The 24,700-nt window shown below is 50.7% G+C and overlaps 1 protein-coding gene across 15 annotated transcripts in view; it reads left to right on the forward strand.

The window, feature by feature from the left end:
- Positions 1 to 24,700, forward strand: part of TENM2 (teneurin transmembrane protein 2) — a 1,297,938-nt gene that overhangs the window by 1,260,200 nt on the left and 13,038 nt on the right. For all 15 annotated transcript variants that reach the window (XM_051844423.3, XM_051844432.3, XM_051844433.3 and 12 more), the window contains 4 exons: positions 4,869 to 5,044; positions 6,591 to 6,826; positions 19,596 to 19,892; positions 20,846 to 22,460. In XM_051844423.3, the coding sequence (XP_051700383.1) occupies positions 4,869 to 5,044; positions 6,591 to 6,826; positions 19,596 to 19,892; positions 20,846 to 22,460 (2,324 nt within the window). The remainder of the gene's footprint in view (positions 1 to 4,868; positions 5,045 to 6,590; positions 6,827 to 19,595; positions 19,893 to 20,845; positions 22,461 to 24,700) is intronic.

The raw sequence follows: 24,700 nt of genomic DNA on the forward strand, positions 1-24,700 counted from the left end.
AACTCTGATTTTCAATAAGTGAATCTTAAAAAAAAAAAAATGTAGTTGAGTCCACAGGTACAAAGTAAATGGAAAGTATTTACCAGAAAGGGTTCCTAATTTAATGAAAATTAAGACATGCTTCATGAAAATTTTTTAAGTATTTGTTTAGAATATGAAATGAAATAATCTTTTTGCAGTAGTGTAACAAATTTTAACTAAAAATAGACACCCTGAAAATGGTCAGTTTAAAAAAGGGAGTCAACGAGTTCTCTTTTTTTAAGATTTATTTATTTGAGAGGCAGAGTTAGAGACAGAGAGAAGGACAGACAGAGAGAGAAGTCTTCCATCCACTGGTTCTGTCCCCAAATGGCTGCCAACAGTTGGAGCTGGGCCAATCCAAAGCCAGGAGCCAGGGGCTTCTTCTGGGTCTCCCATGTGGGTACAGGAGTCCAAGTACTTGGGCCATCTTCCACTGCTTTCCCAGGCCATTAACAGAGAGCTGAATCAGAAGTAGAGCAGCTGGGACTCGAACTGGTACCCATTTGGGATGCTGGTACTGCAAGCAGAGGCTTAACCTACTGCGCCACAGCGCCGGCCCCACAGGCTCTCTTTCTGAATTTACAGGAGAGACAGCAGCAGTCACAGAGCAGTCTCACAGTTGCCACAAGCATGTACATTACAGCAGACCCGTGCACGTGTATTTTTCAAAGTCCACAGAGTAGTGATTGGATTTCCCAGAGGCTGCCACACCCTGCAAGTGTTTCTGCCTGAAGATGGTCACTCAGGCTCCTCCGCAGCTGTCACCCGCAACAGGACTCACATTCTAAACCGGCTGGTCCTGGTGTTGCAGTGTGCATTGCGTGGGAGAAACGAGGTCTAACATCCAAAGGACAGAGACGACGGAGACTCAGCAGCAGCCCACCATCACTGGACAGCGGGGCTGCAGGAAGGCCTGTGTGCCCAGCATGGCCGCCCCGTCACTCCTGGGGAACTGTGTCAGACTTACCGTGCCAACCACACAGACTTAGATCTTACTCCTCCGTTCACCTCGTCTCCTGTGTTTAGTTTCAGTAGGGATCAGTCAGTGTCTACACTCAGAGGCAAAAGTTTCCTTCCTGAGTACCACGGCCCTTCCCTTCCACTAGCTTAGGAGCAGTTAGGTTAGGAAGAGAGGTTTTGTGCATGTGTTTTCAGCCTTTATTCTAAAGCCACTACAGAGTCATCGTCTTTCTTTGAATGGAGCAATGGCTTAGCACTGTATTGAGAGGGGAAAGTCTACACAGAGAGCGTGAAATGGAATAGTTTTCTTACTCTAGGTTTAATGTGCTGCTTTTCCTCACCTTGTGGATAAATCCCAGTGATGACAGATTCTCCACTGTGAATTCCAATGGCTGTGGTTTCCCTGTGCTTCTTAGGAGCACAGTGTGTGCAGGGGCAGCAGATGGGCAACTTGAACATCTCAGACCCCAGCTCGGCTCCCTGTCAGGGCTGTGGAGCCGAGAGGCCCGCTGCATTGCTTCAGCCAGGACAGTAGAGAAAGGAGCTGGCGGTGTCGTTAATAAAACCCAAGACCATGCGGCTAAGAGCACTGCCTGTACCACAAGCTTCCAACAGGAGACTTCTCTCCACCGCAGGGGATCGGCCAAGTAGCAATACTTTCTCTCTGCAGAGAACTTTGTAGGTAGGGAAGCTGGTCATCTGCTGACTCTCTCCACATGGATTTTGTTATCCCCACTTTACAGATCAAGAAACTGAGGCCCACCGAAGGAAACACAGGGAATCAGTAGTAAAACCCAAGCCAAATGCAGATCTGCCAGTCCCCTGTTCTTCGCATTACACGCAGCAGTAAATAGAATCTAGAACCCCACTTTCAGATTCCCTAGGGGAACTGTGCCTGGTTTTTGACGTAACCCAACAGGGCTAACCTGTCTATAGCTCTGGGAGCAGAAGAAGGGAATGGGGGGAAATGTTCCTAAGGAATCATTCTGGCCCCATTTTGTGGTCAGCCAGGTTCAGACAATTCCAGGAAGCTGCAGCCTTGGAATTGAGATTTTCCCAGAGATAGACCTTTGGATTCTAATAGAAGCAGCCTGGCCTACCTACATCCCTGGGGTAACAGGTTGCCACAGCCTCTGTAAAAGACAGTGTGTGCGACATAGCAGAATGTCCCAGGATCCCAGGATGATAGGAGGGAGGTTGCCAGCCCAAGTGTTTGACCTTGATCGAGGTACTTGACCTTTCCGAGCCTCAGGGTCCACACCCATGAAGGAGGAGTGACAATGCAAACTGCATAGGACGGCCGCCATAATTCACTGAGCCAGTGCATTCTCAGATATCAGGGAAGCACTTGGCGAAGTTCAACAAAGAACAGATGCCAGTAGGAATTGAGCAGAATGATTAAGCACACCTCGGTCGGCATCCCACCCCTCGGGTGCCAACAGCTAACAGGAGTCAGGCAGGCAGGGACTTACTCTAGAAAAACAAGATTAAAGAACATAGTTGGCACATGCAGTCTCCTCGCTGACCTCTGTTTGCACTGGTCCTTTTTTCTCCTCACTCCCAGTACCTCTGGCTCTTCACCTCGTCCAAGGCAGAGCCTGCCTTGGCCCTGGGGGTCCAGGAAGGCATCCCCAGGACAGAGAAAGGCTAAAGAGCTCTCCATCCATGTTCAGCTCCTCCTCCCAAGCCAGCAAGTGTGGAAGGCCTGAGTATGAGCACAGATGAAGGGGCACAGCTCTGCTTCCGCTGCAGTGGGCTCCAAGAATCAGCAGGGTTTCTGGTTCCTGGAGGCAGGGACAGGCTCCTCTGACACTTTCCTTCTCCTCTTCTCCTCCTGCTCCTCTTTGCACTGGGGAGCAGCTTTTGGAGAGCTGGGCAGGAATGGAGCAGATGTGGGAATGCCCTTTGGAAGTCAAACAGTACTTGCTAAAGTCGTAGCCAGGGCAGCCTGTAACCCTGCAAGGCAGGGGACTGTCCTTCACATCACAGCCACCCCGTACACCCTCTCTCTCTCTCTCTGCTTTCTGCCCCTCTGTTCTGGCCCTCAGGCAGCTCACTCTCTGCTTTCAGGCATGGCTCATTTTTGCCTTCTCCATGGAGCGTGAGTGCCATTTTGTTCCCAACCCAGCTCTCCCAGTGCTTTAAAAGGTGCCTGGCACATCATAAATACTTGAATATTTGGCCGGCGCCGCGGCTCAATAGGCTAATCCTCCACCTTGCAGCGCTGGCACACCGGGTTCTAGTCCCGGTTGGGGCGCCGGATTCTGTCCTGGTTGCCCCTCTTCCAGGCCAGCTCTCTGCCGTGGCCCAGGAGTGCAGTGGAGGATGGCCCAGGTGCTTGGGCCCTGCACCCCATGGGAGACCAGGAGAAGCACCTGGCTCCTGCCTTCGGATCAGTGTGGTGCACTGGCCACAGCGCGCCGGCCACGCCGGCCATTGGAGGGTGAACCAATGGCAAAAGGAAGACCTTTCTCTCTTTCTCTCTCTCTCTCACTGTCCACTCTGCCTGTAAAAAAGAAAAAAAAATACTTGAATATTTATTGACCAAATGAGTCAAAGGCAGCTTCCAGCCTACACTGGCCAAGGCCCAGCTGCTTCCATTGCATTGGGGTTGAGATCCCACTGTTAGGTGCATAGCTCTTTGCTCCTACGTACAGAATTATTCACCCGGGGGCCTACACCTAAAGATACTCTGGGGGAAGTAAGTAGATCTGTAGGCAGTTGAGTCTTCTTGAAAGCGATTTTTTGACTCTGTGGTCTCCTGGACTCTTGTCCCTACTCCAGGGCTGTGTTCCCTGAAAGCAGAAACTCTGGTTCCTACTGCTTCTCTCCTAAGACAGCACAGCAGCCTGTGCATTGCCAGTGTCCTGGAGCTGTAGTGGAGCAGAATTCAAATCCCAGCCCCGGGAACTCCTCAGGTGATCCCCGCTTGGCAGCAGGAACACGGGGCCCTGTCATTTCCACTCCATACCCAGACTCTGGAATTGCTCTCTTATGTTTAAATGTCTTTTGTTTTTGCTGGTTAAAAAAAATGAAAGTAAGGCGTATTGATGACAGATAATTCCTAAAATATGGTAACATCCAAAGAAGAAAACAAAGAGTAGTCAAAATCCCACACAGAAAAAATATCACTACCACTCTACTGTGTATTTTCAGAGTTTCTTCTGCATGTTCTTACCTCTCCCATGAAAAAAAAAAAAAAATGTGCTTCCAGTGGAGTGTGTTTCATACTCTGGCAGAACTTGACTGCTCTTTCCACTTCTCCCCAAAAGCAGCATTTCTGAGATCACTGCACGTCTTGAGCAGTGATCAGAGTCCACGCAGCCAGGCCACAGTGACCTTGAGTCAAAGCATGGAGGAGGCCTTTGGCCAAAGCCTACTGTCCCAGTGTATCTGAGGTGCCAAATGGGATGAGGTTGTACCCTTGCCCTTGTAGAGGGCTCAGGGCATGATGGTTTCAAATGACAGGTTTCTCTTAGATTGGGCGACTGGTGGGAAAGAGTGTGTTTGTTCCGAAGTTCCATGACGAAGCTGCTGTTTTGAGAAGATTAACTTGGTGCCTTTGTGGAACACAGGAAGAACAAGAGGCACTCAGAGCAGCTGCTTAGTCACATTTGGGAAAGCACAGTTAAACAGACCCTGCCGGAGACCAGGCAAAGTGTTTTTGCTGAGTTAAGAGTCAGTGATAGCCGTGGGCGATAGAAAGCAGCATCTCACTTGCATTTCTCAGGGCAGATTGGATTCTGAGACAAGGGGCCTCAGTGTGATGCCCTATCCAGCAGCCCCACCCTCCAAGCACTCTTTCTCTGGCCTCCAGTTCAGTCCCTTGTGTGGTTCTGATGGTTACAGCAGCCTTCAGCCCTCAGGACCGTGTTTCTTTCCTCCAGCTATGACCATGAGGGCCGCCTCACCAACGTGACCCGCCCCACGGGGGTGGTGACCAGTCTGCACCGGGAAATGGAGAAATCCATCACCATTGACATTGAGAACTCCAACCGCGATGATGATGTCACGGTCATTACCAACCTGTCTTCGGTGGAGGCCTCCTACACAGTGGTACAAGGTAGGCCCCTACCCTCCGCTCCCCTACCCCTGGACTCACCCCTCTCAGACCTGAACGCAGCCAAGCCCCAGGACGTGAGTTACCCAGCCTTTTATTCAAATGTCCATAGCAAACAAACAGTACAAGAGGGCCATCTTGCAGAAACTGATTTAATCAGAAGCAGGTGAATGTCATGTGCACCCAACCAGATGGCTAGACATTTGTAAATGTCTACATATCCGAAAATGTCCATTTCAACCCCCACCAACTCTCTTCCATGCTCTGCCTTTCCATCACTACTACTGTCCACCAACCCACCATGCAGAGTTATCTTCTCAAAGGCCAGTAGTCTCTTGAGCCCATCACAAGATTTTGGTTTTTGTTGTTTCATTCTTTTCTCTTTCAGGCATTTCTTTGTTGAGTTGGTTGCCCTGGGATAAGCAATCTGTAGCAGTCTCTTGCCAAGACTGGAATCTCAAAGATTTCTAACCACCCCATGGTCATTGTGTTGTCAGACAAGCCATACAGTCCCAGACAATCACAGGGGCTGGCAAGCAAAGGAATTGTGTAGATTAATTTTTCTTTTAATTAAGATATAATGTCGGTGGGCTAGCCAGTTGTCAGGGGATAAAAGTGTCCTCTCAGTAGATAAATGGTGACATTTCTGGACTATTATCCAGCGACAGAGCCTATTTCAATGCCTCTATTTCTGCTCTGCCAAGTGATTAATGATATAGATTCTGTCCTTCTGCATGACGGCTGGTGGCACAGGAGTGGCAGGTACACCTTTGCTCGCTACCCCAAAGGCTGATGCCTCGGAGGCCAGCACAGCCCATCGGGAAGCAACACATCTGGGAAAGGAGTCTCTGGCTCGCATTTCCTTCCTGTAACTTTCTGATAAAGGAAAAGGTCATAAGTCTGATTGACTAGTGTAGATTCCACTCGGGAAGATAAACACACGTTATCGGCACTCACTGGCTCCATCCTGCTCTCGCTGTTTGGGTCTCCTGAGTAGAGATGGCATCGTGGTGGAGTCAGCAGCAGCAGGAGGGAAGGGAAGGGGCCTTTTATCTCTTGATGTTCTGGAGGAATCCAGGGCTTGCTTTGCCCTGGATCTGACCTCCGGTTAGACCAGCAATCTGGGGCTAGAGAGTAGGCAAAGGGGGTGGGGGGAACTCAAGTTGTTTTCCTTTCGTGTATTTTTTTTTCTGTATAAGCTAAAATATATATGTTAAAGTTCAGGAATTTGATTGACACAAATTGTGTAGGCAATAGACATCTTTAAATGTTTAAATGCGCTATTAATAGTCCTGAGTGCGTAAAAGAAAAATATCATGGCATAATTATTTCTGGAGTGCCACATCCTAATAATGTTTTTCTTCCCATGGATCAGTAGCATCTCTGCTACTTACCTTCACGTTGTGTGTGTGCTAATTGAAGGCAGCCCTAGACTGACAGCTGCACAGTACCATGGAAACCTGTAAAAATAGGGGTTCTATCCTCTCCCGACTAATAGCATGAATAATTTGTATCCCCACCCCCCCCACCCCTACTTACATTTTTCCAGATCAAGTGCGGAACAGCTACCAGCTTTGTAACAATGGTACCCTGAGGGTGATGTACGCGAATGGCATGGGTGTCAGCTTCCACAGCGAACCCCACGTCCTAGCAGGCACCATCACCCCCACCATCGGGCGCTGCAACATCTCCCTCCCCATGGAGAACGGCTTGAACTCCATTGAGTGGCGCTTACGAAAGGAACAGATCAAAGGCAAAGTCACCATCTTCGGCAGGAAGCTCCGGGTAAGTGGCTCCCCCCAGCTTGTTAGCACAGAAGGGGAGGAGGCGCCCCCTGTCCTCCCAGAGCTGCACGCAGCTCCTCTTGGCCAAGCTCTGCTGTCCCTTTCTGCTCTGGAAAAGACAAGCCCTCCCCTCAGACAGTGGAAGCCATGTCCCTTGGGATTCCTGTCCTGGGGAAAACAGTCTCCACTTCCCGGGGCTCGGGAAGGCAGTCGTGTAGCTGTGGGGGTTTCCCACACACGGCGCCTGGAGACGACTTTGCTCTTCCTTCCACGCGTGCCATCCACCCCCCCAGTTCTCACTGGATGGCCAATTCAACAAAGGAGTGAGGTCCAGTGCCTAGCCTGGGCCTGGTAATTTGCTGAACACCAGAACAAAAAAACATTAGAAATATAGTCACTAAACCCAAGGAGTTGACAGTGTGGGCAAACAGGCAGCTACAGGAGACGCACAGAGGAGGTGAAAAGACAGCTGGGTATCTCAGGGGAGAAGGGATACCAGAGGAGGAGCCCTGAGCCTGAGGAGGTGAAGGGAGAATTCCCAAGAGGAAAACCAACCAAGCCACACCAAGAAGTAGTGACCAGCAAGAGCCACCCACATTCTGCAACCTGCCCCAAGCTGCGTCTTCTAAACACTAACATAGCATTTATTGAGGACGTTTGTGTTGCAAACTCATGTTCAGTGCTTTACCTGTGTGATCTTATTTGAACCTTTTCAACAATCCTGTGGGGTTGCCATTATGACCTCCATTTTTCACGGAAGGAAACAAAGGCTCAGGGAAGCTAAATAATCTGTCCGAGGACACAATGGCTAGAAAGTAGCCAAGCCAGGACTCAACCCTAGTCCTATCTCTCTGGCTCATTGAGAACTGCCACGCCACACAACTTACTGTTCAGCTCCCCTGTCATCCAGGTCATCCTGGTTCTGCTCACGAATCTGTCACCATGAAGGATCATTTCCTGCCATCATGCTTACCCTTTCCAGGGGTGCCAAATCCTGGGGAGCCCAAATACAGCACGTAGTTATAGGATGCCTACGAAGAACCAGGCGCTCTACTCTGCACTTAAGATACACTAGGCCACTTCAAAAAGTTCATGGAAAATGAAATTAGAAGACAAGTTTAGGTACAAAATTGTTTGAGGTCCATGCACAGTGTTTTCTTCATATGTATTTTCCATCAGCTTGTTGAAGACCCCTCAGATGGCCCTCAGAGCAAAGGCCCTGCTCCTGCAGGTTATATTCCAGAGTAGGGAGAGATGGGAGGAAGGGGAAGATCATAAGTAGACTAATAAATGGCTAAAATAATTGCAGGTCCAAACAATGTTAGGAAGAAGGTAAGCAATGGAACAAGGTGGAGTTTAACAAGTGCTTTGGAATCCCTGGGGGTAGAAGGCTCGGCTTTGGCAAAACTTGGGTCATAACTTCTGCCTTGGGACTGGGGTGGGCTCCCATAGCCTGGGTGACCTCCCTGCAGTCAGGCCATTCCATGTTAAGATTCTACCTTTGTCTGGTTGGAGTTTAATTCTCCACATTAGGTTATCAGCACTCTCCCATGTTTTTCTTCCTGCACTGGTATCTGCAAAGTTGCAAGCTGCAATATCTTTCTAAAGACAAAAATGGAATGAGATTAGTAGCTAAATCCTTAATGACTGGATTTCGGGGCTGTGTAATTGATTTTTGATACGCTGCACTGTAGAAGTTGATTATAAGCAGTAATCGTGCCTTTTCTCTGATAAATCAGTTATGCGTTGGACTAAGTTTTCAAAATAAAAATAAGTGTGGTCCTAAAATAAAATGGCTATAGTCCCAACTCTGAATGTTAACAAAATCTTAATAATAGTACTTGTGGTAATTAGTAGAAGTTAGGCACGCAAGTCTTCTAACTGAATTTCTGCCAGGGTTAGATTTGCTGACATCATGTTTATGCAAATCAAAACACAGCTTTATCTATCAACACCTCAACATTTAATTGTCTGGTGTTAGTTCCTGTAACAATAATCACATATCCATTTAGCTCTCTTAAATGAAAATCACTATGAGATTATAACAGGTTGAGTGGACTGAAAATGTAATTTGAAAATGAGGGAGAAAGCCTGGAATTTATTTGCATCTCATTTATTTTAATTCACTTCATAAACTGTGTCGTGAATGAAATAAAAGCAACTCCTGGAAATTTCAGGGGAGCACTTGGAAGAAGGAATTGAGGGGAGATCAGGTATGATGTGGATTAAGGGACTTTGGGACCTCAGAGGACTCGGGAGCCCACGGCAGGGACTTCCCAGTCCCTAACCAAAGGTATCTGTTGGCCCCCATGGGACTCACAGGCTGGCTCAGCCAGTGGTAAGACAGACTTGGCATTGCTTTCCACACCAGCTCCACTGTTCAATGGAGCTGTGAAAGTTTTCTTTCCAGGCTCGCTCACTCTCTCTCCCTCTCTCTCCCTCTGCTTCTCCTGTCTCTGTGTAACTCTGACTTTCCAATAAATAAATATTTTTAAAAAAGGAAAGAAAGAAAGTTTTCATTCCAAAAGATGCTCACTGCATGCCAAATATCCACCCAGCACCACAGGATGAGTAGACAGCAGAAAGATAAGGAATACTGAGTGGAGGGGACAGTCAGTACAGCGACGTTATCTTGGAGGGCAGTAGTGCAAGGAAAGGGAAAGCTGAGTGTATCAGTGGGAAGAGGAATGCTAAGACCAGGTAGCAAACTGACCGTGAACTCTCAGGGGGTCTCATGGGAGTCAGGGGGGTCTGCATACACAACACTGGCGTGCTCTCGTGCCTGTGTCTTGTGATCCTGCATGCGGCCTCCAAGGTCATTGTAGGAGGGAAGGGAGTGTGGGTGCTTGAAGGGGCTTCATGAGCAAGCCCAGACACAGCATGCATCATCTCCACCCCCTCTGGCAAGAGCAGACTTGGGTACCCTCAGCTTTGTGCCGAGAAGGTATAGAAAATGCCATACCTAAGATGTTCGTGATCACACAGCAGGGTCTCCGCCACGCTTATCGGTGTCAGGGTTGACAAGGGATGAGGAGAGGCTTCAGAGAGGAGTTAGAATCAGTTTTGAAGAGCAGTGGGAATTAGCCAGGTGAAGTAGGGGAAGAGGTGGTTGGTCAGAGAGTGTTTCCTGTGAAAAGCCTAGAGGCTGAAGGGGGAATGACATTTCAGGAAACCTTGAGTGTGGCCATAGACAAGGTAGATGTGTTACAGTGTGGGGTACATACACAATGTGTCCCCGTTCAAGTCCCAGCTGCTGCATGTCTGATCCAGCTCCCTACTGTGCACCTGGGAAGGCAGCAGAAGATGACCCAAGTGCTGGGGCCCCTGCACCCACATGGGAAACCAGGGGAGATTCCAGGCTCCTGGCTCCCTAAGTTTCAGCTCCCAGCCATTGTAGCCATATAGGGAGTGAATCAGTGGATGAAAGATCTCTCCTCTCTCTCTCCCTTTCTCCCCCGCCCCCGTGTCTCTGTCACTCTGCCTTTCAAATAAATAAAATAAATCTGAAAAACAAAAAAACAGTGTGTTGTCCAGAGGCTGCACAAGGAAGGGGAAATTATACCAGACTGGCATTTATCCTGAGGACAACAGAGAGCTGTACCAGGGCTTAATTAGCAGAGTGATGTACTGGGATGTGCAGCAATAGAAAGAGCTCTCTGGCTTCCTCAAATGTGGAGGAAGACAGATTAGATGGGAGCAAGATAGGAGGAGAGGGACAGCAAGGAGGCTGCTGCATTAATCCAAACGAGAAACTAAATCGCGAGCAGGAAGACAGAGAGAAGCAGGAGGGAGAGAGCTGAGAGATATATCTGGCACACACAGTTAACAGGATCCGGCCACTGGCAGAGTGGCTCAGCCATGCTGACTTTTTGAGGGACCTTCCTCATGCTCATAGACTGAGAATGGGGCACCGTCCCCTCTTTGTGAGCTGCCCTGCTGGGCTGGGTAAGGGAGAGGGGCTGGGAGCTAAAACCTTAGACAGAAGTGGGAGGTTCCAGCAGCCTCATCTCTGTCCCCTGCCAGGTAGAAGACACTGAATGAACTTGAAAAGGCAACCGTTTAACCAGCATTAAATCGTCCTTGTTCCCCTCAAGGATAGCAGGGAATTTGGAGAAATTCTGTGTGGCAAGACTCAGGGCCTCATGCATTGTAGCAAGCAGCTGTCCACTCCCAGAGCCCTGTAAGCCTCTGGGAGTGTGGCCAGGGGAGGGATATAAAGGTCCAAAGCTCTGAGCAACCTTAAGGTTCAGCAGGATCCAAAGTCCAGGAGTAGCTGTCATGAGAAAACAGCGTTCCTGAAATTGTAGCCTACATGATGCCCTTTTTTCCCAGAATCCTCCAATCAGAGACATTCCTTACTTAGCAGGTGGAAGTGTCAGCAGCTCTCCCTCATACACTGGGGGCAGGGAAGAGAGCTGATGGGTGGCCCAGGACCACATCCTTCCACCAAAAGCTTCACAACCCTTCATCCCTACTCAAACTCAGGTAGGGAAGATTTCCACTGTGCCACCCAAGGACTTCCCAAGGAGCCTCATTTGAGGAGTCCACTTCTCTTCCTCCTCCTTTTCCTCCTCCTCTCCCTCTCTCCCTCCCTCCCTCCCTTCTAGTCCTTTCTCTGGCCTTTCTGACCTTCCAGAAACATAGGGAGCAGTTGCATCGTAGCCTCTGTAAACTCTGCAAACACAGCGACTGTGTCAACCCTGGATCCCCAGTGACAAGCACCACGAGAAAGATGTGATTATGCCCTCTTGAGGCTCCTATTGGAAGTGCTTTGTGTAGAAATACTTCTGCCCCTAGGAAGGTGCCGGATTCACAGCACGTGTGCCTGGATGTGCCAGAATCTTCCTGCTGCTGAGGGTAGGAGGCACACAACAGCTGGCTCAATAGAAAGGGGTATGCATTGTCTCACCTCGTGGGCGACAAGAGAGGAGCGCTGCTGCAAGACTCCATGACGTCATAAGATTGACATCGCATTGACGTCATCAGGCTGACATTGGTTCTGTCTCCCCCATCTCCCAGCAGACTTCCCCTTGGCAGTTGGCCTAATTTCCTCATCCAGAACACCTGTGAGCTCTTCACATTGGGCAGTCCAGCCAACGTGGCCAGTAGACTGACTGCAAGCTTACCTCAGCTTAGCGAACCCAGAAGAAAGAGGAAGGGCTCTCCCCTGGGCACCTCTATTTTTAAAAAATCCATTGGAAGAACTGTGATTGGCCTAGGGCAGATGGAGTCCAGGTCCCCAATCCAATGACTGCTCAGGGGGATGGGGCTCTGTGATTGGCCAGGCCACAGACCCACATCCACACTTGTATCTTGTGATGGGGCTCTCTGTAAATCATATAAGCTGGGGAAGCCTTAGAGATGGGGCCTGCCTGTGCCCTAACAAGGAAAGAAGAGACACTGAGTTAAAACTCTGACACCTCGGGAGCAGTCTGCACTCTCCATCCCTCCAAACGCCTGCTGGAGGACCTGTAGGAGCACTGATGCCTCCCACCCGCTCACCCAGCCAGCTTTTTCTCTAGGCCTTTGGAGGAAAGACCTGAAAGCATTCCCTTCTGTTAAGATTCACACTTCGGCTCTTTTCCCAAAATGGGTTTTGTCCATGCTTCTCTCTGAAAAGTCAGGCGTACAGCCTCACCCTAGGGTGCTTCTTCCTGATTGTGGTTTCCGTAGAGATTGCCGAAGCAAGAAACAGCTACCTGTGTAGGCAGCAGAACAAAAACAAGCTTGCTTCCCAGGTAATCTTCCAGCATTATATTGGTATAGTGTTATAAGGATGCCAAGACAAGTGGGAGTTAGTCATTTTGTTTTGGTGTCTATATGATTAATAGGATATTGCAATTACATGTTAGCATGTGTTCATTTGCTTTATATGGCAAATCAGAGTGACACAGGAGCATGCTAAGGGCAGATGTGCTTGTGTGTGTGAGCACACACACGTGGCCTCAGTTTGGCATGGAGCCCTCTCACCTACGTGAAAACCATCGTGAATTTTGTCCTTTCTATCACAATGTGTTCCTTCTTCAATTGACTAATACCTTATTTTTCGAACAAGCACTATGCTCTTGTCACTGTCCTAGGCCCTGCATATATATATATATTGGTTAACAAAACTCAACATTACATTGTAAACAGCATTTCATTATATGGAGAATAGCATTTGTACAGACAAAACAATGGGCAATAAATTTAATAGTGGTTTAAATAATGCATTAGTAGGGGCAAGTATTGTGGTGTCACTTGGGACTCCCACATTCCAGATCAGATTGACTGATTTCAGTTCCAGTCCGGTTTTCTCTTAGTGCACACCCAGCGATGAGCAGTGATGGCCCAAGCACTTGAGTCCCTACCACCCATGTAGGAGACTTGGATTGAATTCCAGGCTCCTGGCTTTGACCTGGCCCAGCCCTGACTGTTGGGCCCTTTTGGTCAATGAACTAGCACATAGAAGATGTATCTCTCTTTCTCTCTCTCTCTCACTCTCTCACTCTCTCTCTCTCTCTCTCTCACTCTCACTCTCACTCTCACTCTTCCTTTTAAAAAAGTAAATAATAAGCACAAAGGTAAACCTCTACAAAGCATGAAGCAGTGAATTCCCCAAAGAAACATTACTTTGGGACAGACGGCCAACTTACAATTTTGGATGGCGCAGTCAGTAGGAAAATGGAAAACCGTCATGGCGCTTACCCCTTAGCGAGGGAAAGTGATCATCATAGAAGTGTACTGGTAAGGTAAAGCAACAGGTGCTGCGAAGAAAAATATAGAGTAAGGACGACAGGAGACCTGTGATTTAGGTGAAGGCTACACAGAGAAAATGTTACCTGAGCTGAATCTAATGAAAAGTTGGTGGGAATTTTCCAGGCATAGGTGGGAGGAGGGGCTTCCATGCCAAGGCACAAGCATATGCAAAGGCCCTCAGGCAGAAGAGACTATTGCGTGTTTTCTGAGCAGAAGTAGAGCCAGTCTGGCTGGGATGAGCCAGCTGAGGGTGAAATCTAGGGACAGGGCCTTACTGGCCCTGGGGAGGATCTTAGAAATACTGAAGTGCTGCACAGACTGGCTGACCCACTGATGAAGGCAAAGGAGCATTGGTGTGGTATCCAGGCTGTCTGGCCTCCTCCTTGGCCACTAGGAAACCCACGAAGTGCCTGGCTCCAGGAAGCTGGAGTTGAAGAGTAGCAAGCACAGCCCATCCAGGTCACCTGGGTTGAGTCTACACCAGATGCCTCCCTTCTCTGCCATATCCTTACCAATGAATGGGCCATCTCCCTGCACCTGAGTCTTCCCAGCATCACCTGAAAACTGAATTTCTCTGTCTCTGCAGGGCCCTTGCTGGCCACCTGGGCTTTCACTTGTTAAGGTCCCCCCCTGGAATGTTCCCCTCGCCCCTTCTCCCATGCTCACCTGGTAAAGTCTTCACGTGCCCACGGAAGCGGCCCTTCCTCTGGGAACCCGCCCGTGTCAGCCCCTGTTCTGATGTTGCGTCTCTCCCCTCCCGGGGTTCCTCCGCTGTGTTCACTCGCGTTAGCTGACTCACATTTGCGGTTGTTGGTTCGTCTGTCTTCACTGTCCTCTGACTCTGAACTCCCGAGGGCAGGGGCCGTCAGCCTCTTGCTGTCGTAGGACCAATCACACTGACAAGCACATAGGGGGAGCTCAGCAGGTAGTGAATGAATGAAGTTGGAAGGGGGCACCATGAGCAGCCTCTCTCTCCCGCTTCTACTCATTTCTAGTCCCAAGAAGCTTCCAGAATGAAAGCCTCAGATATTTGGGGACCCCAGGGGAGCTGGCCACATTTCTGTCCTTGGTTTTCCTTAGTAGAACTTGAGATTATCAGAGTGGGCAGGGTCCATATCCTCACGCTGGGCATCAAGCATCTTCCACAAGACAGGGATACTAAGAAAGTCCTTGCCACCACCAGCACCGCCACCAGGCTATACCACAGATGGGGAAACTGAGGCTTGAACGGTGACATCCGGCTTCCAACCATCACCGCCTAATCAGTGTCAAGACTGTAACTCAAATTCAGGTCTTTCCACCTCCTCACCTTCCCACTGTCCAAAACAGCAAGTCATCCAAAAATCATGTTTGCTTGAGGAATACATTATTTAATGTGTTTGCAGAGGCGTACCCTTCTAATGATGCATTATTTAAGCTGATATTAAATTTATAGCAGGTTGTTTTGTCTGCCCAAGCACTGATCTCTGTATAGCTTTGAGACTTACTGGGTGGGAACTGGGGAGGGCAGCCTCTTAAACCCCAGGGAGCTGACCCAGACCGGAAATGGATGGCATCCAAGCCAGTCTTTCCCTCCAGGTAGGCGAACAGCTGAACTCTCCCAGGCAGGCGTTTCTCCTGTCAGCGTTGCCAGGCGTGGGAAATCTCACGGCTCCCCTTGCAAACCTCCGTTAGGCTGCCCATCCTCCACGCAGAGCGGGCCGAGGGTTCTTCTGGCCGTCTGACTGCAGTCTCTCCTGCTGTGTTACAGTTCCTCTTCCTGGAGGGGATCCAGCCCCGTGTAATTTCCTCCTGCCAGTTGCCCCCGTCCTGGCCCCTGGGGCTGAGTTCGAGTCACCAGTTATAGGCCCAGCCGGGCCATTTCCACGACAGCGTTTCCTTTTCTCCGGGTGTTTTACGAGCCTCCCTGTGACAGGCGTGGGCTTGGTGAGATGAAAACATAGTGGGGGGAAAATTCCACAGGGAGAACGGCTTCCCAAAGCCTGCCCTCTGCAAAAATAAAAACCGTGCTAAAGAGCCGACTTTCATTAACTGGGGAAGCCAGGCTGAGGAAAATGCCCGATAATTAAAAATAATGGCTTCCTTGCAAACACAAAATTGTATTAATTTAAAAATTGGTTTCTCTATCACTGAATTCCTACCGAGCCGGCTGGGAAGGGAATTGTGCTGATCCTGGCAGTGAAAATAATTCAAAATAACTTTTATGTTCTCCAGGAAGCCTCAAGGTTAATTTAAATATTGCTAGACTGGTAATTTAATTCAAAATAAGAGAACAGTGTGGCTAAATTAAAGCTCCTGCACACTCTCAACCGGGAATGGGGGGTGGGGGTGGGGGAGCCAGGTAGCCACCAGGGGCTGAGCAAGCCTACTGGCGTCCCCACCGTCTCGCACCCCATCGCTCAGGCCTCTCCTCCTCGTGGAAGACACCCTCTTAATTAAGGATGCGCGATTCCATTACACGAGTGACCTGAACTCCGTGGCTCAGCTTCCAGTGCATTTATTTTATTTAATTATTAGAAGGACGGGGCATTTTCAGAGAAACTGCACCTTTCAAAAGTTAATTTGAACTCGTGCTGTCACGGAGTCTGCTTCCCAGGGACATGGTGAGTTGGGGAGTAGAACTCTCCCTAAATTGGTCCCCACTAATGGTGAGCGTGGGTCCTTAGCTGTTGTTTATGGTGGGTGCTGTTGGTATGCGAGGGCTTGTCAGCGCCCAGTTCCAGCAGCAAGCTGACCGGCGCAGGTTGCCAGCCTCTCCTCCCTGCTCGCCCGCGAGGTCATTCTTCATGAAGTCTCAGCCTCTCCCACACCGGGAGAGTTGTAATGACAGTCATGATTATTTAGATGACCCACATCCCACTCCCTGCCGGGATCACACCGTGTACTCCATAGGCACACAGATATTTGGGTAGGAGGGTACTTCAAAAAGTCCTTGGGAAGTGGAATTAAAAGATTCGTTTGGTGCAAAGCAAATTCAAAATCTGTGTCTCCAAGAAGACTTCAGAAAGTTTGTAGAGATTGTGTATGGCAAAGACAGCTTCATGAACCTCAAGTTCTTTGCCCCAAAATAAGCTCATGTTTTCATTCCATTTTTCACAGGCCCCTTGCATGCACACACATATGATTGATTATATTAGACCACATACGCCGTGTTGGTTTCTCCCACGTAACTAAATATCAGGCCTTGTATCACCCTGAATTCATTTTAACCAAGTGGACGCGTCAGGATCACCCAGGAGCTTTTGAACGTCACCACGTTCCCAGCCTCTGTTCCCCGGAGCTTGGGGGGCGAGGGGGCTGCTTCCACAGGTGCCGAGTTGACCCAGCAGCAGTGTGTTGCTAGAGCAACCCTGGTGGTTCAGAATTGCAAGCTGGCTGGAGAAGCCCTGGGCCGACAGCCCCCTGGTTCCAAAGGCACCCAGCCTGGGCACGAAGCTGGCGAGCGCTGGCCGGGGACTCCAGCTCCAGCTCTTACTGGCCTGTCAGAGCCTTGTGTGTACAATAGGGATGGGAATGGTGCCCACCCAGGAGAGTGAAGCAAGGGCAGCACTGAGAGTAGCAGGGAGTCGTTGAGGGTGCGCTGGCCACGCTGGTGCTGCCGCTGCTGCCCACCCCCGCTGGCCGGTGCAGGCTCCAAGCCTGGCACTGGCTGAGCTGTAATGGTCAGGGCCTGATCAGTGCACCAGGAACCCTAGGATGCAATCAAAGAGAAGCAGGAAGGGAGAAGACAGGGACAAGGAAGCAAGATGGGAGACGGATGGCCAGGAGCGTGAGAAACAAGTGAGCTGGTGGGGGCTCACCAGCAGGTGCTCTCCTGAGAGAGAGACAGATAGACAGACAGAGATGTTATCTTCCATCCAGTGGTTCACTCCCCATATGGCTGTAGCAGCCAGGGCTGAGCCAGGCCAAAGCCAGGAGTCAGGAGCTTTTCCCAGGTCTCCCACGACAGTACAGGAGCCTAAGCCCTTGACCCACCTTCTGCTGCCTTCCCAGATGCATTAGCAGGGAGCTGGATTGGAAGCAGAGCAGCCGGGACTCGAACTGGTGCCCATGTGGGACACCGGCACTGCAGGCAGAGGCTTAACCTGCTGCGCCACAGCGCTGGCCCCAAGCTGAAACCCTTTGACATGTGGGTCTAAGACTCCTGGTGGCTTCTGCAGCTTCCCAAGTGAAGCACCCGTGACAGCCAAGCAGCTGTGTCCAGCGGGAGGGATCTGTGCATCCAGTGTGTGCTGTGCGCTTCGGAACACGCACCTCCAAGACACAGCATTCACATTGAGGTCTGTTGAAAACCCCCTCCCTCATCCTTGGTCATCTGCACTGTTCCTCCCGGGGGCTGTGGTTTGGTGGCAGGGTCTTCGCTGGCCGCTGAGCCTCCTGCTGTCCCTAGAACTCCCCACCTGTGTTCCTGCCTCCCTGCTCTGCTGCCTTCGCTGTTCTAGATGCTTCTTCACAGATGGCCCGTCCTTGTGTCTGGTGACTCGTTGGGAACTGCAGTCTTCTGGGGAGTCCTGGTCCCGGTCCTGGGTTCAAACCCCCCCACCCCGCCACTTGTCTGGCTCTAGGGGACCCCTCTGGAACACGTCCTACTTGTGTTGTGAGAATTAAAATAAGATCAACTATGTAAATACCTAGCATAGCACCTGTCAATGCATTAGGGGCTTCTATCAGTTTAGAATAGTTTCTAGTAGCAGGACCTTAAACAAAAGATAGGCTTATTGTTTTCTTAGGACCCAAAGCGAGCCTAGAGGTAAGCAGTCTGACTGACCATGGGAGATGCCCAGATCAATAGGGATTTAGACTCTTTTTCTTTGTGTAAGTATAAGCCAATCCTGGAGATTTCCATCCTCAAAGCTTGCCTCATATTCACAGGGTAAATGCTGGAGCTCCAGCCATCACAGTCACATTTCCCTTGCGGAAATGAGGAAAATAGGAAGAGTAAAAAGTTACCCACCTATCATCTGGCTCAGCTGCTGTTAAGAATACTTGCCAGTAGTCTCAGCGACCAACTATCACTTACATACAAGTGCCGCTGCAGCATTAGGGCAAGGGGAGGAGGAGTCAGACGGCTCTGGCGTCTTCCTCCTGCCTGTTGACCATCTTCCCTGCTCGGCAGCCACCCCGGGGACCGGTGGATTTGCAGTCGATGATGCTGGAAGAGTCGGGCGAGTCTGCCTCATTCCACTCACTCCCAGCCGTGCGCTCAGGGCGGCCGGGCCTCGGGAGCCCCCTCCCCAGAGTCTGGTGTCCCAGCTCAGCGTCCTGGGGCACACGGTCTCCTCGGATCAGACCGCATATGACATTACGTCTGGGTGTGGCCCACGACGCCTTTCAGGCTCCCCTTGCTTGGGGTCCCCTCGGCCCTCCCGCTGAGGTCTCCCCTCCACGTCTTGCTTCCTTGACTGCGGCGAGACTGGTCTCAAATACAAAAGCAAAGGAGGCTTGGGAACGAGCCTTCACACCAGCAGGCCTTTGTGACATGCAGATCTAGGTGCCTCCCCACTCTCAGAGGCCTTGGTGTGGGATTTCCCAAGAAACCCCAGCACCTGCTCGTCAGGATCATTCGCTTCCCAGCTGACGGGGTGCCCAGAGACGGTTCTGGGGTGCAGATACACAAATTACCTTGCTCTCAGCATAGCCAGGCAGGGAAGTCAAAACCCCAGGGCCCAAGGCCGTCTGTGGCAACATCAGCGTCCACACAGTTGTCAGCATCTTCACTTTCAGCAACACGATGGCACTCCTGGTAACTGTGCAGTGCGCAGCCTCAGTGACTGTTCACTGCGGACATGCCTAGGTCAACATCTGCAACCATCGGAAGCCTCATTTCTGTATTCCAGTGCCCTAAGCGTATAGGACCTCTTCTGTGTGTGCTACAAGGATAGCGGGTTTAGTAAGCACTCCTGTAAAAGTCAGGGTGATTTCTTCCTCCAACGAGCACTTAGTCCCTGCTCACCCCAGCCGAGGGCTCCACAGGAGCCCGAGCTGGCACACCTGGCTAGGAGTCTTAAACCAGGCCCGTTGTGTTCCCCCAGGTCCATGGAAGAAACCTCTTGTCCATCGACTATGACCGGAATATTCGGACAGAAAAGATCTACGACGACCACCGGAAGTTCACCCTGAGGATCATCTACGACCAGGTGGGCCGCCCCTTCCTCTGGCTGCCCAGCAGCGGGCTGGCGGCTGTCAACGTCTCCTACTTCTTCAACGGGCGCCTGGCTGGCCTGCAGCGGGGAGCCATGAGCGAGAGGACCGACATCGACAAGCAGGGCCGCATCGTGTCCCGCATGTTTGCCGACGGCAAAGTGTGGAGCTACTCCTATCTGGACAAGGTGGGTGCGGGAGCGGCCGCGCCCTGCCGGCGCCCCGAATGCTGCGGGGGTGGGAGCGCGCTAGACAGCCACTAATGACAGAAGCGACGGATTGTCTGATTTTATTCCAAAGAAATAAGTGCCGTGGAAGCGGACAGAATCATCCCGCCGGCCACACGGCTAATCGTTACTTAGGAATTGGAAATGCAGTGATTCATTTCTGTCCTGCCCTAAATTAAGCCGTCAGGGTGGGGAATTGTGCCGAAGACTCAACGCGCTGAGCGGTCTCCTCCTGCTTGGCCTCTTGGCTGAAGCGGCCGGCAGACCCTGCGTGTCAGTCCACGGGTCTGCAAGGGCCCACGCGGGACCCCCACTGGGACAAAGGTCAGCCTGGAGTGGCAGTAAAGAGAGGTCCCTTCAGGGCACATGGCAACGCTTCCGTAGGCTGTCCTGGTCCCTTAATCAGCAGAGAGGGGCTCGCCCATTCTGAGCCTCTCACCTGGCCTCCCTGGTGCAGGTCCATTTCTGCCTTCTGGCCAGATCCTCAGGGTACTAACCTACAGCCAGAGCCACCCCCTTACCCGCCCGTGCCCTGCCCTGCCTGAGCGCTCTCGCATCAGCCATCGACCACTGCGCTAGTCGATGGGGAGGAGGGAGCGAATTTCCCAGTTGCCTCTAGTGGCGGCCATTGTTTTCCTGAAGAATCAGAGATTCTAGGTGATTTCATCTCTCATCCACTGAGTCAGAATGGAACTTTTGACAGGAGCCCTGGATATTTCGGTACCCTGCTGGCAGTCACCAGGAGGCGGGAGGCTTGGTGCGCCCAGTGGGCTCAGTCTATTTAGCCTCTGGTCTAAGCATTCCCTCCTTCACGGTCACCAGCCGACCCTTGGGGGAGTGGAATAAATTCTGTGTATGTGGTTGCTTGGTCCTGCAGAGCTCACTCACGTGTTCTCTCTCCCTTCCCCCTCCAGTCCATGGTCCTCCTGCTCCAGAGCCAGCGTCAGTATGTGTTTGAGTATGACTCCTCTGAACGTCTCCATGCTGTCACCATGCCCAGTGTCGCCCGGCACAGCATGTCCACACACACCTCCATCGGCTACATCCGCAACATCTATAACCCTCCCGAAAGCAATGCATCCGTCATCTTCGACTACAGTGACGACGGCCGCATCCTGAAGACATCCTTCCTGGGCACCGGGCGCCAGGTGTTCTACAAGTATGGGAAGCTCTCCAAGTTATCGGAGATTGTCTACGACAGTACCGCTGTCACCTTCGGGTATGACGAGACCACCGGTGTTTTGAAGATGGTCAACCTCCAGAGCGGGGGCTTCTCCTGCACCATCAGGTACCGGAAGATCGGGCCCCTCGTGGACAAGCAGATCTACAGGTTCTCTGAGGAAGGCATGGTCAATGCCAGGTTTGACTACACATATCATGACAACAGCTTCCGGATTGCAAGCATCAAGCCCGTGATAAGTGAAACGCCCCTTCCCGTTGACCTCTACCGCTATGATGAGATTTCTGGCAAGGTGGAACACTTCGGCAAGTTTGGAGTCATCTATTATGACATCAACCAGATCATCACCACCGCCGTGATGACCCTCAGCAAGCACTTTGACACCCACGGGCGCATCAAGGAAGTCCAGTATGAGATGTTCCGGTCCCTTATGTACTGGATGACCGTGCAGTATGACAGCATGGGCAGAGTGATCAAGAGGGAACTCAAACTGGGACCCTATGCCAACACCACGAAGTATACCTATGACTACGATGGGGATGGGCAGCTCCAGAGCGTGGCTGTGAATGACCGCCCAACCTGGCGCTACAGCTATGACCTCAACGGGAACCTCCACTTGCTGAACCCAGGCAATAGTGTGCGGCTCATGCCCTTACGCTATGACCTCCGGGATCGGATAACCAGACTTGGAGATGTGCAGTACAAAATTGACGACGACGGCTATCTGTGCCAGCGAGGGTCCGACATCTTTGAGTACAATTCCAAGGGCCTCCTAACAAGAGCCTACAACAAGGCCAGTGGGTGGAGTGTCCAGTACCGCTATGATGGTGTGGGACGGCGGGCTTCCTACAAGACCAACCTGGGCCACCACCTGCAGTACTTCTACTCTGACCTCCACAATCCGACTCGCATCACCCACGTCTACAATCACTCCAACTCAGAGATTACCTCACTCTACTACGACCTCCAAGGCCACCTCTTTGCCATGGAGAGCAGCAGTGGAGAGGAGTACTATGTTGCCTCAGATAACACAGGGACGCCCCTGGCTGTGTTCAGCATCAATGGTCTCATGATCAAACAGTTGCAGTACACAGCCTATGGGGAGATTTACTATGACTCCAACCCCGACTTCCAGATGGTCATTGGCTTCCATGGGGGACTGTATGACCCCCTAACCAAGCTAGTCCACTTCACTCAGCGTGATTACGATGTGCTGGCAGGACGATGGACCTCGCCAGACTACACCATGTTGAAAAATGTGGGCAAGGAGCCAGCCCCTTTCAATCTGTACATGTTCAAGAGCAACAACCCGCTAAGCAATGAGCTGGATTTGAAGAACTATGTGACAGGTGAGGACCTTTTTGCCTCGGCTGGGGAGTGGTTTGCTGTGGGGTGGTTGTCCTAGTAGATGGGTGCTTGAAAGGTCTTACATCTGATGGTGGGAGAATCCTGCAGAGTTAGCAACCCAGGGAGTGCAGTTGACAGGAGTCCTGCATCTAGGAAAGTAGAGGGACAGTGGCAGAGAGAAGTCACCAGGTCTGTTTGAAGATGTCATGACCACTTTCAAGTTTCAGTTGAAACAACTTAAAAAAGCCCTTGCTACCCCCGATAGAGGAAAGCAGCCTAAGAAGGGGGCAGGGAGTGGGGGGGGGGGGAATGGGACTCTGGCGTCAAAAATATCTGGTGCAAATTCTCTGTCTTCTGTCTAAGTCACAGAGCTTTGAGCTAGCGACCGGTCTGTGAACTGTGCTTTGCATCTCTGTGAAAGGGCACTGGTACCACCATCCCATAGAGTGAGCACGAGGAGCTCGTGTGAAGTCCAACGCTGGCCCTTAGAGTGGGTGTCCATGAAGTGGCCTCTTCTTGTGCTCTGACATCGTCATTGCTGGTAAAGCAGTGGAGTTAGTATCCGCACTCAGGCGACTGAGCTCAGCTCCTTTTCCCTGGAGGCTGTCCTGCTGAGACACGTAGCCAACGGGTGACAGTGACACAGAGCAGGATGAGTGAGTCCCTGCTACCCTAGTAGAGGACTGCAGAACATTTGTGAGAAATGCAGTTAAAAGATAAGCTTATTGTAGTGTCAAAAAATTGAAATACACACATAGTGGTGGTTTTTTTTTTTTTTTGCAACAGATATTTTTCTTGAGCATTTTGAGGACCTCTCATGTAGGTATCCAGGTGTTTATTTGAAAAGCATTTGACATCATGATACCATGCTAGAATTTGGGGATACAAGGGTAAATATGATGAACACCCTTCTCAAAGAGTGTGTGTGTGTGTGTGTGTGTGTAGATGAATTCTAATTTGGAAGAGTTGCCATAAGGTAAAAGAACCTTGGGCCTGAGGAAGAAATGGGGTCTCAGTTGGTAAAGTGGGCTTAAGGCTGAAAGCAGATTAGGAGTAAAAGCCAGAAGAACATACAACGCTTACAGAGGGGTATGGGAAGGAAAGTAGATGATCTCCTTCCCTATGGTAATGAGAAACTTGTGAAATAAGGGACCATGTCCCCCCATGTGTCCATCTATCCATCCATCTACTTATTCACTCATTCACCATGTATTTGTAGAATATCTGGCTTGTACTAAGTACTAGCAAGGCAGGGGAGAGCAAGATCAAGTCCCCGTTCTCAGGGAAACTTACAAGGAAATCAGGATGGATGGATGGATTCATGGATGGATGGATGGATGGAGATACAAGTGATAGATATTCCCAAAGAGCTTGGGCCCCAAATCAGGTTGCTAGCCATCAACCAGGCTGGGACCACATGATGAAGAAGAAACAATGAGGATCCCAGGACTTCAAGCCACCAAGTTCAGGAAGCTCACAGCTTTTTGGGCAGGATCTTGGAACCATCAACACTCAGATGACCAAGGTCACTCTCTGTTCACCAAGACAGCATGAAAGTAGCGTGGAGCACAGTGCTGCCCTCAGTACCCCACACTGCAGAAAGAGACCGCCTTAGAGATCAATGTGCGGCTATGCAGTACTTCACTGACAAGCTCCTGACCCCATGAAGTTGAACCCAGCATCTCCATACAACAGTGCCTTGCAAGCATAGAGCTGTGGCCAACCTAGTCCCTCTCACCTTCATCCAGGTGCCTTGCCATGGTATCCTGCCAGTCTTTCCCATGGCCTAGCATCACACACATACACACACACACAGCACATCAGATAATAAGTGCTTTAAAGATCAATAAAGTAGAATAAGGAATTGGCAGACTGATGGGAAGTGTCCCCTTCATTTAGAACATTCACAGAAGGCCTTTCTGAGCTGGTGACTTTTGGACAGAGGTCTTCATGAATTGGAGAAGGGAGAGGAAGAAGATTCCAGAGAGAGGACTTGGTGTGAGTAGTGAGGCAGACCAAGCCTAGCTCAGCCATGAGAGAGAATCCTGCCCCAGCCAGAAGCTGCTGTCCTAGACCTGTGCTTGGCCCTGGATCACTAGGGACAAATGCACCAAAGAGAAAACCCCCAGAGTGGGCTAAACAGATGCCTACTGCGGCCAAGGCCCAAACAAAATCACTCCCAAGGCGCAGTCAACCTCCCTGACCCCCTCGGTCACTTTCCTGCTTCCCCAGAAGAGGCAAA

Source organism: Oryctolagus cuniculus, chromosome 6 (assembly GCF_051225735.1).
Source record: "Oryctolagus cuniculus isolate XC-2025 breed Fujian yellow rabbit chromosome 6, ASM5122573v1, whole genome shotgun sequence".
Lineage (NCBI taxonomy): Eukaryota > Metazoa > Chordata > Mammalia > Lagomorpha > Leporidae > Oryctolagus > Oryctolagus cuniculus.